This window comes from Carlito syrichta, unplaced genomic scaffold, assembly GCF_000164805.1.
Source record: "Carlito syrichta isolate Samal-C Ts95f unplaced genomic scaffold, Tarsius_syrichta-2.0.1 Scaffold305252, whole genome shotgun sequence".
Lineage (NCBI taxonomy): Eukaryota > Metazoa > Chordata > Mammalia > Primates > Tarsiidae > Carlito > Carlito syrichta.
Window position 1 is genome coordinate 186,037 of NW_007249348.1, and position 14,253 is coordinate 200,289.

General features: G+C 42.3%; 1 protein-coding gene across 1 annotated transcript in view; it reads right to left on the minus strand.

Annotated features, from left to right (window-relative positions):
* Window positions 1–4,661: 4,661 nt before the first annotated feature.
* Window positions 4,662–14,253, minus strand: part of THEM4 (thioesterase superfamily member 4) — a 64,834-nt gene continuing 55,242 nt past the window's right edge. The window contains exon 8 of the mRNA XM_021714138.1: window positions 4,662–5,271. Within this exon, the coding sequence (XP_021569813.1) occupies window positions 5,231–5,271 (41 nt within the window). The 3' untranslated portion in view covers window positions 4,662–5,230. The remainder of the gene's footprint in view (window positions 5,272–14,253) is intronic.

The following is a 14,253-nucleotide window of genomic DNA, read 5'->3' on the forward strand; positions in this document are numbered from 1 at the left end:
TGAAAGGACATAACATGGATTTAATATACCCAATGAGCAGCCATTTTAATATTGCCTAAATCTCATGTTTTTCTAGCAGTTCACTTAATTCACCCACTAATCACTAGTCAAGGTCAGAACCGGTTTTTCAGAGGTAGCTATTGATAACTGCTTTACAATCCCCTCTCCAACTTGTTTTGTATTAATTAACTTTTCTATTTCATGCATTTGCCTCCACCCATAAGACCCAAGTTAACCTAAAATCAGCCTTTTGCGGTCTTTGTGACAGACCCTACCACCACAGCAGCAATTGTGACTAACCTACCCATCTGTCTTCGGTCCATCTCCTGACATCAGTGCCTGCGCTCACCTGCCCCTTCGTGATGATGTGGACAGACCACCACTCAATCACCTTAACGACCCTCCCCCATCAAAGAAAAGGATTAGCCGGCTTGGTGGCTCAGCCTGTAATCCCACGGCTTTGGGAGGCTGAGGTGAGTGGACTGCCTGAGCCCGCGGGTTCGAGACCCGCCTGGACAACTTGGCGAGACCTCATCTCTACAAAAAAAAAAAAAATATCAGCCGGGCATGGTAGCGCGTGCCTGTAATTCTGGCTACTCGGAAGGCTGAGGCAGAAGGATCACCGGAGCCCAGCAGGTCGAGGCTGCGGTGACTGGGAGCGGTCACTGCACTCCAGTCTGGGTGACAGAGTGAGACTCCAACTCAAAAAAAAAAAAAAAAAAAAAAAGAGAAGGATTAAAAAGACTCAACCATGAGTAGCCAGTGGCCACTGCTTTACTAAACTCTGGTGTGGCCATGTGCTCTTTGAGCTATGGCTACTGCCAGGTTTTCTAAACTTTGGTCTCCTCTCCTACCTCGGAGAGGTGAATCTCCTCTCTATCTTTCTAATTTGCTTTCTAAATAAACTATATTTTTCAATCTAACTTCCGTGCAATTCTTTGCATCTTTCTTGCAGCACCAGATTGCACACCAGTCACCCACACCCTCAGTGGGCCTGACCTAACATTATGGAGGCCACCACTGGGAGTGTGGCCTAACAAAACCTGACCTGTATTCCTCTTTTGTTATCGAAATATATTGACTTACAAGTTTCATAGTTTTTTCCTTTCTTAAAATGTGTATGCTTTTTTGGGCACCCTCTCTATATATTCATAAGTGATATTTGTTGTAGTTTCATCCTTTTTCTTTCTCTTGTGGTGTTTTTGTCTGTAGCCCACTTCATTTAAAATCTGCATGAGAAATAAACCAATTCTGTAATTTAAATTGGTCATAGGAGGGCCAGACCAAGAGTACTATCAAACAAAACTTTCAACCTTTCTGAGACATAAAATCCATGACTTATTTTCAGTGACTTAAATTCGAAAGACATTGCCTTGTGTCCACTAGAGAATGTTGTATACCTGGCACAGAAAAATGTTTGTCTAGGGTTCCATGTTGGCCAACTATTAGGTAAGAACAATAATTTGGCTTCATAACCCGCCAGGAGGGAAGGTCAAGAATTCCAAGAAGGTAATGGGGTGAACGTAGGAACATGGGTGACATAAGCTTCCTTAATACAGAACAAAAAGTTTTTCTTCACTTCCTTATATTTATATTTCACCTTCCCATTAGAGAAAAAATGATTTTTTTTTTTTTTTTTTTGAGTTGGAGTCTCATTCTGTCACCCAGGATGGAGTGCAGTCACCCAGGATGGAGTGCAGTGGCATGTTCCCGGCTACTGCAGCCTCGACCTGCTGGGCTCAGGTGATCCTTCCGCCTCAGCCTACCAAGTAGTCGAAACTACAGGCATGTGCCACCATGACTGGCTAATTTTTTTATTTATTGTAGAGATGAGGTCTCACCAAGTTGCCCAGGCTGATTTCGAACCAGCGGGCTCAGGTAGTCCTCTCGCCTCGGCCTCCCAAAGTGCTGGAATTACAGGCTTGAGCCACCACACCTGGCCCGAGCATCAATTCTTAATCTTCATTCAAGATGTTGCCACCCGTGTAAAGAGGGATAAACAGGCAAGAGGAACAGTTCCCTTGGGTCACACTGCTCAAGCCAGTGATGGAGCGGAGCAGGCACTGATTCTGATGGCAGCTCCCACCTTCTTTCTAACTGTTCAGTCACCTTTTGCCATCTTACATATTTGTCAAAATACAAACTGGTGGAGGCAAGAATACCACAGCTTGGTGAAGCCTATGAGTAGCTTTCTGCAAAGCAGGAAAGTCGTTTTTCCCTCACTGGCTATAGGGCTACAGGGACGCCCTGTGTTGACTGTGGCTAAGCTTTTCCTTGAGATCATCTTGTGCAGTGTCTCATTCCTATGATGCCATGTAGCCTGGACATGCTCAGATCAGCGTGAGAACAGAAACTGTGAATATCGACAGAAAGGAAGAAAAAGTGGATGGATAGGGAGGCGGGCTTACTTAATAGGGGATTTTTTTTTTTTTTTTTGAGTTGGAGTCTCACTCTGTTGCCCAGACTGGAGTGCAGTGGCCGTTCCCGGCCACCGCAGCCTCGACCTGCTGGGCTCTGGTGATCCTTCCGCCTCAGCCTTTCAAGTAGCTGGAATTACAGGCATGCACTACAATGCCCAGCTGATTTTTTGATTTATTGTAGAGATGAGGTCTTGCTGCCCAGGCGGGTCTCGAACCCCGCGGGCTCAGGCAATCCACTCACCTCAGCCTCCCAAAGGCGTGGGATTACAGGCTGAGCCACCGAGCCCGGCTTAGGGCTTACTTAATAGGAAGAAGGAAAGAGGGTCATTTGGAATTCTTCCAGTTAGGTTCTTTGCCTTGGGTGGAGGTGTGGTGTGCAAGAGAAGTTCTGCAAGCCTGTCAGATAAACCGAGTGACAAGATTCAAGTATCTTCACTGCTTAAACTTCCTTCCTTCTAGTTAAGGGAAAGTAGACAGCAGTGCTGGCTCATCCCTTCAGCTTCATATTTTCTTTCTTTTTTTTTTTTTTTTTGAGTTGGAGTCTCACTTTGTTGCCCAGGCTGGAGGGCAGTGGCACACTCTCAGTCAACGCAGCCTTGACCTGCTGGGCTCAGGTGATCCTTCCGCCTCAGCCTTCCAAATAGCTGGAACTACAGGCATGTACCACCATGCCCGACTAATGTTTTTAAAAGATTTTATTGTAGATATGAGGTCCAGCCAAGTTGCCCAGGCTGGTCTCGAACCCCCAGGCTCAGGCAATCCCCTCACCTCGGCCTCCCAAAGTGCTGGGATTACGGGCATGAGCCACTGTGTCTGGCCTAGCTTTGCGTTTTCTAACATTTGAGCTACACTCGTATCTCACTGTGTCTCTGGTGAGAACCCACTGTTTCTGGAGTTTCAGGATTAGGTGGAAGGAATACTGGGAATAAACAGTGGTTGCTGACAGATGTGGACATTGCAGAGCTGTGAGCCCAGGTACCTCTAGGGCACTTGCCCAAGCTCTATTGGGGTTTCCAGGGAGAAGGAACTGCCAGCCTCACCATCCTCATCAGCTGGGCCCTTTCTTCAAGCTTGGGAACTGCAGGTGGGCACTAGAGGGAGAGCTTCCAGGTCTGGGGTCTTCCTCTGGCTTGGCCCATCCCAGGGTCTGTTGGGTCTGGCAGTGCAGGGCTCCAGCCGATCTTTGGCTATGAAAGGATGATTGGGTAGGATACCACAAGGCTATCCCTAAGCTATGAGATGGAAACATAGGCAAGTGCCAATATCTGACCATTTTGACCTTCAAAATGGTGACTTTAGTTGAGTCAGCTTAAACTTCCAATAAGGGGAAAGAAAGGCAAGAAATTGAAGCTCAATCAACTGCCTGCATTAGGAAGCAGAATATGTTTTCAAAACATTAGTCTTCCCAGTCATTTCTAGTCCTGCCTGAGGCTCTTATATGGGTTAAATCAGCATATCCCCCCTGCAAAGTAAGCTGAAGTCCTAATCTCCAGTACCTCATGATGCGACCTCAAATGGAAATAAATTTTTACAGTCTTTACAGAGGTAATCAAATTAAAATGAGGTCATTCAGGTGGGCCCTACCAATATGACTGCTGTTCTTTTTTTGAGTTGGAGTCTCACTCTGTTACCCAGCCTTGACCTGCTGGGCTCCGGTGATCCTTCCGCCTCAGCCTCCCAAGTAGCTGGAACTACAGGTGTGTGCTACCACACCCGGCTAATTTTTTTTGTTGGATTTATTGTAGAGATGAGGTCTTGCCAAGTTGCCCAGGTGGGTCTCAAACCTGTGGGCTCAGGCAATCCACTCACCTCAGCCTCCCAAAGCGCAGGATTACAGGCTGAGCCACCGAGCCCAGCTGACTGCTATTCTTATTACAAAGGGGAAATTTGTACACAAAGACAGATATAAACAGAGAGAAGATGATGTGAGGACACGTAGAGGGAATGCTGTGTGAAGATGGAGGATTGGAATGGTGCATCTACAAGGCAAGGAACACTGGGGCTACCAGAAGCTAGGAGACAGGCATGGACCACTCCTTCCCTAGCACCCTAGAGGGAAAATGGCTTTGGGGATACCTTGATTTTGAACTTCTGGCCCCCAGAACTGTGAGACAATGAGTTTGTATTGGTTTAAACCACCCAGTGTGTGGTATTTTGTTCCAGCAGCCCTAGGAAACTGACACAAGCTCCTTCCAGTGATGGTAAACTACGCTGTTGGTAAGATACAATGGCACAGTCTGGTAAAATGGTACATGGTTTAATCTCCAGAATCCCAGACAACAGATCTGAGGCATTCACTCCTGTAGAACCTAGTTGTGCTTCCTATTTTAGCCAAAAAGGTTTGTTCTGATAAACGAAGCTAGTTTTGTAATTTTACAATGTGTGTGCATAGGCACACGTATGTGCAGCCCCTACCCCATATTTATTCCTTTCTGCTTGGTTTTCTAGCATTTCCAAGTTTGCAGCAAAAGTTTCAATATAAATTTTTTTCTCCAGTCTGCAGTGGGAGGATGTCATGCTTGTGCAACTTAAAAAAGCCCATCTTAGGAGAACCGGACACGTATCCCAAGGAGACACAAAGAATTGCTAATACACTCATAGGGAGTGTTTCTGTGTTAAACAGTTTAGAAGGCAGAAACTGAGCTCCTCAGAAGAGGATTGTCTTCAGAAGACTGTTTAGGAAGGTCAGTGTCGGCAGGCTTCTCCACATGGGAGTTTGGCAGTGGGTGAGCAGAGGAGCGGGGACAACTGCTTCTTTTGAAGGAGGGAGAGTCTTATGCAGAAGGGTGTGGAATTCTGCAGCAGCTCTTTTACGTCAGACTTTTATCAGGATCCAGCTTTATAAATAAGCCTAAACAAACAAAATAACAGAAGACGATGTTAAGTCAGTTGACTTCAAGCTATGGGACTACTCTCTATGGAAAGGCACAGACAAAGGAAGGTATTTGGATTCATATTTGTACTTTCAGTCTATCTTCCCACTCTCACTTTTCAATCACATTAAGAATTAACTTTTGACAATCACGGTACTATATCACCTCCCTGCCAGTAACCAGGCCCTCAGCACTTGGCTATTTCATGGTTCATTACCACTTCCATTAGAGACAGTCAGGGAAATGAAAAGAAGGAAGATGACATCTGAGCCATCTGGCACCTTTATGATACTGAAAGGTTTAGTGAGACAGGAAGTACAAACTATAGCCTGGAATGGAGTTCTTAAATTGATTGTGGATTCAAATTATTCATTATCTCTCTTGCTTTTTTTATCCATCATTCCTGCAAACAGCTGATACTTCAGGGAAGGGGAAAACAAATTTTTTAAACAGGACACAAAATGCATTAACTATAAAGGGAAAAATCTAATCAATGTGACTACATTAACATTAGAAACTTCTGTTTTAAAAAGATACCTTAAAGCAAATAAAAGACAATTTACATGCTGGAAGGAGACATTTATAACATATATCTAACACAAGGGTTAGTTTAATATAAAATATACAAAGAACTCCTATTAATCAGTAAGAACATGAGAGAAAAAAAGAAGCTGAACAAATAGCAATTTCACAGAACAGGAAACAAATATGGTCAATAAACATATGAAGAGATACTCAACCATATAAGTAATCACGGAGCTGCAAATCAAGATCTCACTGAGATACCAATTTTTAACCACTTACCAGCAAAAATCAAGAAATCTGACTTTATTAATTGCTATAAAAGATAGGAATTGAAAGAATTTCAATGTTGCTGGTGGGAGCATCATTTGATACAGCTTTAGAGAACAATGTGGCATTCCCCTGTAAAGTTGAACACTCACATATCCTACGACACAGAAATTTCACTCCTGAGTATATGCCAAGCTCTTACCACGCTCACCACCAGGACATGAACAAGAATGTTTACAGTAACCCCCATTCATAATAGTGAGAGGCCAATCATCAAAAGAAGAGATAAATTCATGGTGGTACAGTCACACAAGGAGTATTACACTCACAGCAATAAAAATGAGTGAACTATACAGCCAGCAACATGGATGAGCCTCAGTAACACAAAACTGTATGAAAACAAAAAGGCCCCAGAAAAGCACATACATCATGATCTCTTTTCTACCAAGTTCAAAAATAAACAATTAAACAACGTATTCCTTAGGCATACATATATATTCTTGGTAAAACTCTAAAATGCAGAAATAAAAAACAAAATTCTAGATCAGAGCTACCTCTAAGTAGGGGAATGTGATGGGAATGGTAATTAGGTAGCGATAAGATATTACCAAGACTGGTTCTTCCAGCCTAGGACACATAGTGAGATCTCATCTCTATCAAAAATAAAAAAAATAAGCTGGGCATGGTGGCACAAGCCTGAGGAGGCTGAGGTAGATCACTTGAGCCCAAGGAGGTGGAGGCTGTGGTGAACCATGACCATGCCATTGCACTCCAGCCTGGATGACAAAATGAGACTCCGACTCAAAAAAAAAAAAAAAAGAAGATTCTGGTTCTTGTTTGATTGTAGGTCCCAGGATTTTTATTATTAAATAAAAAATGTATATATTAGTAAACCAATAAATAAAAGATGACCATTCATGTACCAGTGATGACTGTGCATACTAGCTCAAGGATTATGATTACTACTCCTATTATAATTACTACTCCTGGAAGTCCCAACCAGAGTGATCATACAAGACAAAAAAATAAAATGTATCCAAAAAGGAAAAGAGGAAGTTAAATTATCTCTCTATGCAGATGATATAATTCTATCACTAGAAAACCCTCAGGATTCCATGAAAAGACTCATGGGTTACAAAATCAATGCTCAAAAATCAGTTGAATTGCTATACGCCAGTGAGAACCAAACCAATAACACAATTTCATTTACAATAGCCACAATGAAATAACATAAATAAAATATAATGCCTCAAAATACATCTAGTTAATGAGGTAAAATATCTCTACAATAAGAACTACAAAACACTGCTGAAAGAAATCAAAGCTGACACAAACAAATGGAAAAACATGCTCATGGATTGGAAGAATCAGTATTGTAAAAATGCCCATACTGCCTAAGGTAATCTACAGATTTAACTCAATCCCTATCAAACTACCAGCATTATTTTTCACAAATCTAGAAAAAACAATACTTAAATTCATATGGAATTAAAAAACAATCCAAAAAACCAAAGGAATCCTAAACCAAAAGAACAAAGCTGGAGGCATCACATTGCCAGACTTCAAACTTTACTACATGGCTACACTATCCAAAACAGCACAATACTGGTACAAAAATAGACACATTGGCCAATGAAACAAAATTAAGAACCCAGAAATAAAACCACTGTCCTACAACATCTTATCTTTGACAAAGGTGGCAAAAACAAACACTGGAGAAAAGATATCCTATTTAATAAATGTTGCTGGGAAAACTGGCTAACAATATGCAAAAGAATGAAGCTAGACCCCTTTTTCTCACCATATACAAAAATTAACTCAAAATGGATTAACGACTTTAATGTAAGGCCTCAAACTATACAAATTTTAGAAGAAAGCCTAGGAAACACTCTTCTGGACATTGACCTGTGCAATGAATTCATGACCAAGACTTCAAAAGCAAAAGCAGCAAAAACCAAAATTGACAAGTGGGACCTAATCAAGCTAAAGAGCTTCTGAACAGCAAAAGAAACCATCAACTGAGTTAACAGACATCCTAAAGTATAGGAGAAAATATTTGCAAATTGTGTATCTGACCAAGGACTAATATCCAGAATCTACAAAGAACTCAAGTGAGTTGACAGAAAAAAACTGATAACTCCATTAAAAAGTGGCCAAGACCAGGCCAGGTAACTTGGCGAGATCTCGTCTCTACAATAAATAAAAAAATTGGCTGGGCATGGTGGTGTGTGTCTGTGGTCCCAGCTACTTGGAAGGCTGAGATGGAAGGATCGCCTGAGCCCAGCAGGTTGAGGCTGTGGTGGCTGTGAATATGCCATTGCACTCCAGTCTGGGTGACAGAGTGAGACTCATACTCAAAAAAAAAAGACATGAACACACATTTCTCAAAGGAATACATGCAAACAGCCAACAAACATGGAAAAAAAATGTTTAACATCACTAATCATCCAAGAAATGCAAAAAACCACAGTAAGATACCATCTCACACCAGTCATAATGGTTTTTATTAAAAAGTCAAAAAACCAGAGATGTTGGTGAGGTTGTGGAGAAATGGGAACACTCATACATTGTTGGTGAGAATGTAAATTAGCTCAACCCCCGTGGAAAGCAGTTTAGAGACTTCTCAAAAAATTAAAAATAGATTTACCATTCGACCCCGCAATCCCACTACTGGGATAAATCACTCTACCAAAGACACCTGCACTTGTATGTTTACCACAGAGCTATCCACACTAGCAAAAACATGGACCCAATCTAGATGACCAACAATGGTGGGCTGGATGAAAAACATGTGGTACACACACACCATGGAGTACTTTGCAGCCATAAAAAATAACAAAATCAAGTTCTTTACAGCAAGCAACATGGATGTAGTTGGAGGCCATCATCCTAAGTAAGTTATCACAGAAACAGAAAACTGAATACCACATGTTCTCATTTGGTAGGAGCTAAACATTGAATATATGTGAGTATAAGGATAGGAACACCAGACACTGGGAACACCTGAAGGGGAGAGGGAGGGAGGGGGGTAAAAGCTGAAAAACTACCCACTGGGTACCATGCCCCTGGGTGATGGACTCAATATGAGGGGGGATCTCCCCAACAACGAAATTATCTTTTGGAGGGCGGGTCTCTTTATAGCACAGGCTTCCCCCACTAGGTAAGTGTTTTAGCAACCCATTGACATCAGTGTACTTGTTAGCGTTGTTCTGAGAGGCTGTGTTCAGCGTCAGTGAATTTTTTCCAACACATTTGCCCATTTTATGATGGGGGATTTACATGATGTGTGGCAGTGAAATTTTGTTTTCTGTTGCGGAAAAATGCAGCAGAAACAGTTGTTATGCTCCAGTCAGCTTACAAAGATGCTGCTCTGAATAAAACACAAGTTCACGAATGTTTTCCCCATTTTTTTTTTTTTTTTTTTGAGTTGGAGTCTCACTCTGTCGCCCAGACTGGAGTGCAGTGGTTGCTCCCGGCCACTGCAGCCTCGCCTGCTGGGCTCCGGCGATCCTTCCGCCTCAGCTTTCCGAGGAGCCGGAATTACAGGCGTGCGCTACCATGCCCAGCTGATTTTTTGATTTATTGTAGAGATGAGGTCTTGCCAAGTTGCCCAGGCGGGTCTCGAACCCGCAGGCTCAGGCAATCCGCTCACCTCGGCCTCCCAAAGTGCTGGGATTACAGGCTGAGCCACCGAGCCCCGCTGTTTTCCCCATTTTAAACGAGGTAAAATGTCGACTGATGATCAACCTCATTCCGGGTGTCCTTTGATTGGCTGCACTGAAGAAAATGTGGTAAAAATTTCCCAAGCAATACTGTGGGACTACTGAACTTGTAGAGTTGACTGCAGTCATAGAGTTCCTGTCAGTGAATTTTGTCCGAAAATTTTGGCATGAAACAACTTTCAGCAAAATTTGTGCCTGGCTTGCTCACGCCTGAACAGACAGACAAGCACTTGGTTGCGGGCCTGCTTTGAGGGAGCAGTTGGAGGCTGAACTTGATTTTTTTCCCCCAGAGTCATAAGTGGAGATGAATCTTGGTGCTACGGTTACAACTTCAAAACAAAACAGGATTCTAGCCAGTGGAAAACTGCCATTTGCCCATGACCCAAAAAAGCACAAGTGAAGTCAAATGTGAAAACAATGATCCTTTGTTTTTATGATGTGAGAGGGATTGTGCACTCACAATGTTGAACCCGGGACTCTAATGAGAGAGATATAGAGACCACAAAGAGCCAGCTCCGATGCAAACACACGAGGGTCTTTATTCAGGTTCGAGTCTGGGCTCACGCCCGAAGCAGCAGCTTCAGGGACCAGAGCCCCGATTCACAATGGCAAGCAGTTTTTATGCACAATTACAGAGGGAGGGGAAAGAACTCCAAACTTGATTTTACATGATTAGGTAATTTCTCCTAATGGGTACGGGAACACTTGGTATTGGTGGGTGCTGCCCGTGATTGACAGAAACCCACGTAATGGGTCGAGTGAAATGTTAGATAAGTTAGGTCCAAACAGTCTTTGCTTATGAAGTAACCTGAGCCGGCAGACAAAGGGTTACATTAGCCCTTTTAGTTTACCGATCCAGCCCAAGGCTTACTTAGGAAAGCTTGTTTGCTTAACCTTTACATAGTCATTATGGGACAACAAAAGCCAAACTTAACAAAGTTTTAAATATGAATGCTGCAAACACATACAGTGAATGTGGGGTAGAAAATCATATACTAATTCTGGGAATTTATAATAGCAAGCTTATTATAGCAAGGCGGTTACTTTTATAAAGGTCTTTGTTCCCTGCAGGTTTACATAGCCACTGCATGTAAATTATCACTGAGATATAAACCGGTGATAAAGCCCACCTAGAGAGGAGGTGGCTCCTCTAAGTCTGGTGCCACCTTGTAGGAATGTTTGAAAGAGGCTTATCGCTTTATCCTTTACATCCCGTTGTAAAAGCATAAGTTAGCCTACTGGTTTGGGGTTGACAATGCTTAACCCAAGGATTCTAAATACAAACACTGCTTAAAACCCGACATATGCCTAATTCTACGGGGTCTGCGGTAGGATTTAAAGTACTAAGATTTCATAAAATACATGAGGTAGGAATACACAAAATATATAGTAAACATGAGGTGGGGATATATGAAATATAGTGAACTAAACGCTACTTTTACAGCAAATAAGTTTCTTGGTTTCTTGGGTCTCTCAATAGCATGCTCTTAACCTAAATCTATTGTTGTCCTCTCAACAATTTATTTACCTGGATCAAATGGCCAACCAAAGTTTTCATCTGGAAGTTTTGAGAAGGTCGAGTCATGATTTGCAGAAGAAACATACTGAGTTGTGGCAAGCAGGTGACAGGTTCTTCCACCATGACAACTCACTTGCCTACACTGCGCTAAGTGCTCAGCAGTTTTTGATGAAAAATGTCGTGACCCCTGTGACCCACCCTCCCTATTCACCCAATCTTACCCTGAGCAGCATTTTTTTTTTTGTTTCCCCAGTGAAAACAGTCCTCAAAGGGAAATATTTTACCAATGTGGAAGAGGTGAAACAAAAAATGACTGAAGCACTAAAAGGCATCAAAATGGACGAATTTAAAAACTGTTTTGAGCAGTGAAAGAAGTGTCTTGATAGGTGGACTTCATCAAACAGAGAGTACTTTGAAGGTGACTGAAGTTTAAACATGTAAGAATAAATACACAATTTTTTATAAATAAATTCTGGGATTTTTGGGTCCCCCCTCATAAAAGCCCAAACCTCACCATCACACAATATACCTATATAATAAACCTACACATCTAACCCTCGAATCTAAAAATAAAAGTAATAAAAAAGAGCAAGATGGGGCAAAGGTCTTTTAAGATTAATTTATTCATACACTGTGAATTTAGTAAAAGATTCCCTTCTTATGTTTACTAATGTTGTAGTAAAGACCAAAGCTAGGATATGTAATACTTTAATCAATTAAGCTTGTAAAATACATTTACTATACAGTATGTTTACTGAAAAACTTTTTCTGATAAGGTATTTAACAGAAATTAAATTTGATCATATTAGCTATAAGTGATCTCACCTGCTTTGTGATAATTAATCTACCTCACTGTAAATGAATTTACAATTCTTGTATCACCATATATACTAGTGGAATTTGACTGGCTTTCTATTATTGATGCAGAAAAAAAAAGTTTCCTTTGATAGAAAAAAAAAGGATTATGATTAATCCAAACATGTGCATCAGAGGTCCATTAAAATAGAGAAGAATAAAAACAAACAAAACCCACTGGATATCTCACCTAACCTGTCTAAATCTGAAGCTAAGGAAGATGAGGCTTCAAGGGCCCCTTCCTCAAAAAGGTAGGGAGGGTTAGTAGTGAAGTGCTCAAAAAATGCAATCAGGGCCGGGCACAGTGGCTCATGCCTATAATCCCAGCACTTTGGGAGGCCCAGGTGAGAGGACTGCCTGAGCCCATGGGTTCGAGAACAGCCTCGGCAACTTGGTGAGACCTCATCTCTACAATAAAAAAAAAAAGTAGCTGGGTGTGGTGGCATGCACCTGTAGTTCCCCCTTGGAAGGCTGAGGTGGAAGGATCGCCTGAGTTCAGCAGGTCAAGGCTGTGGTGGCCATGAGCATGTCACTGCACTCCAGCCTGGGCGACATAGTGAGACTGACTGAAAAAAAAAATGCAATCAGGAAGCACTTCTATGTGAGATTTCTGGCAAACTGCCTATGGAGATCGCAGAAGGGACCTGCATCTCTAAGACAGTAGTGACATATCATAATTTCTTTTCCCATTTTTTAATTCATTCATTCATTCAGGCAGAGTCTTACTCTGTTGCCTAGGCTGGAGTACAGTGACATGATCTTTGCTCACTGCAGTCTCCAACTCTTGAGCTCAAGTAATCCTTCTGTGTCGGCCTCCTGAGCAGCTGAGACTTCAGGCGTGTACTACACAATGCATGATTAATTTTTTTTAATTTTTAGTTTATATTTTTATTTTTTATTATTTTTTGAGTCGGAATCTCACTGTCACCCAAAATGGAGTACAGTGGCATGATCATGGTTCACCATAGCCTCAATAACCTGGGCTCAGGCAATCCTTCTATCTCAGCATCCCAAATAGCTGGGACCATAAGCACATGCCACTGCACCTGGCTCATTTTGTTCATTTTTGTAGAGATGAGGTCTTACTATGTTGCCTAGGCTGGTCTCAAGCAATCTCCTGCTTCAGCCTTTCTAAGTGTTGGGACTATAGGTGTGAGCTACTGTGCCTGGCCATTTAAAAAACTTTTTGTAGAGATGAAGTCTTGCTATGTTGCCCAGGGTGGTCTCGAACCCCTGGGCTCAAACAATTCTCTTGCCTCGGCCTTCCATAGTGCTGGGATTGCAGGTGTGAGCCACTGTGCCTGGGCTTTTTTCTCATTTTAAATAAACTTTCACTTTTGTGCCTAATTTTGCATTATTTTATTTTATTTTATTTTATTTTTAGTTGGAGTCTCACTCTGTCGCCCAGACTGGAGTGCAGTGGCAAGCTCCCGGCCACCGCAGCCTTTCCCTGCTGGGCTCCGGTGATCCTTCCGCCTCAGCATTCCCAGTAGCTGGAACTACAGGTACGCGCTACCACACCTGGCTAATTTTTGATTTATTGTAGAGATGAGGTTTTGCCAAGTTGCCCAGGTGGGTCTCGAACAAGTGGACTCAGGCAATCCACTCGCCTCGGTCTCCCAAAGTGCTGGGATTACAGGCTGAACCACTACTTTTCTTAAACCATATAAAACCTAGCTCCTCTCCTGATAATCTATTCACATAGCCACTTTCAAAAGATATACACTGAAATCTCTCTCCCAGCCTACTTAGTTCCTTCCCAGGAGTCACATTAGTGACTCCTGGGAAGTAGCAAGTCGTGTGTGTGACTTTCCTGACATAATATATATACATATAAGTAGGCACATTTATTTCCCCTCCTACCCATTTATTACTTTTTATTTTTAAATAATTCATGCTTGCAGAAAAATTATTAGACTGTTAGAAATATATATTTCCCCCTAAACCACTGGAGAGTAACTTGCCAAAATGTGTGCAAAAGGATAATATATAGCCGGGCTCGGTGGCTCAGTCTGTAATCCCGCGCCTTTGGGAGACTGAGGTGAGTGGATTGCCTGAGCCCGAGGGTTCGA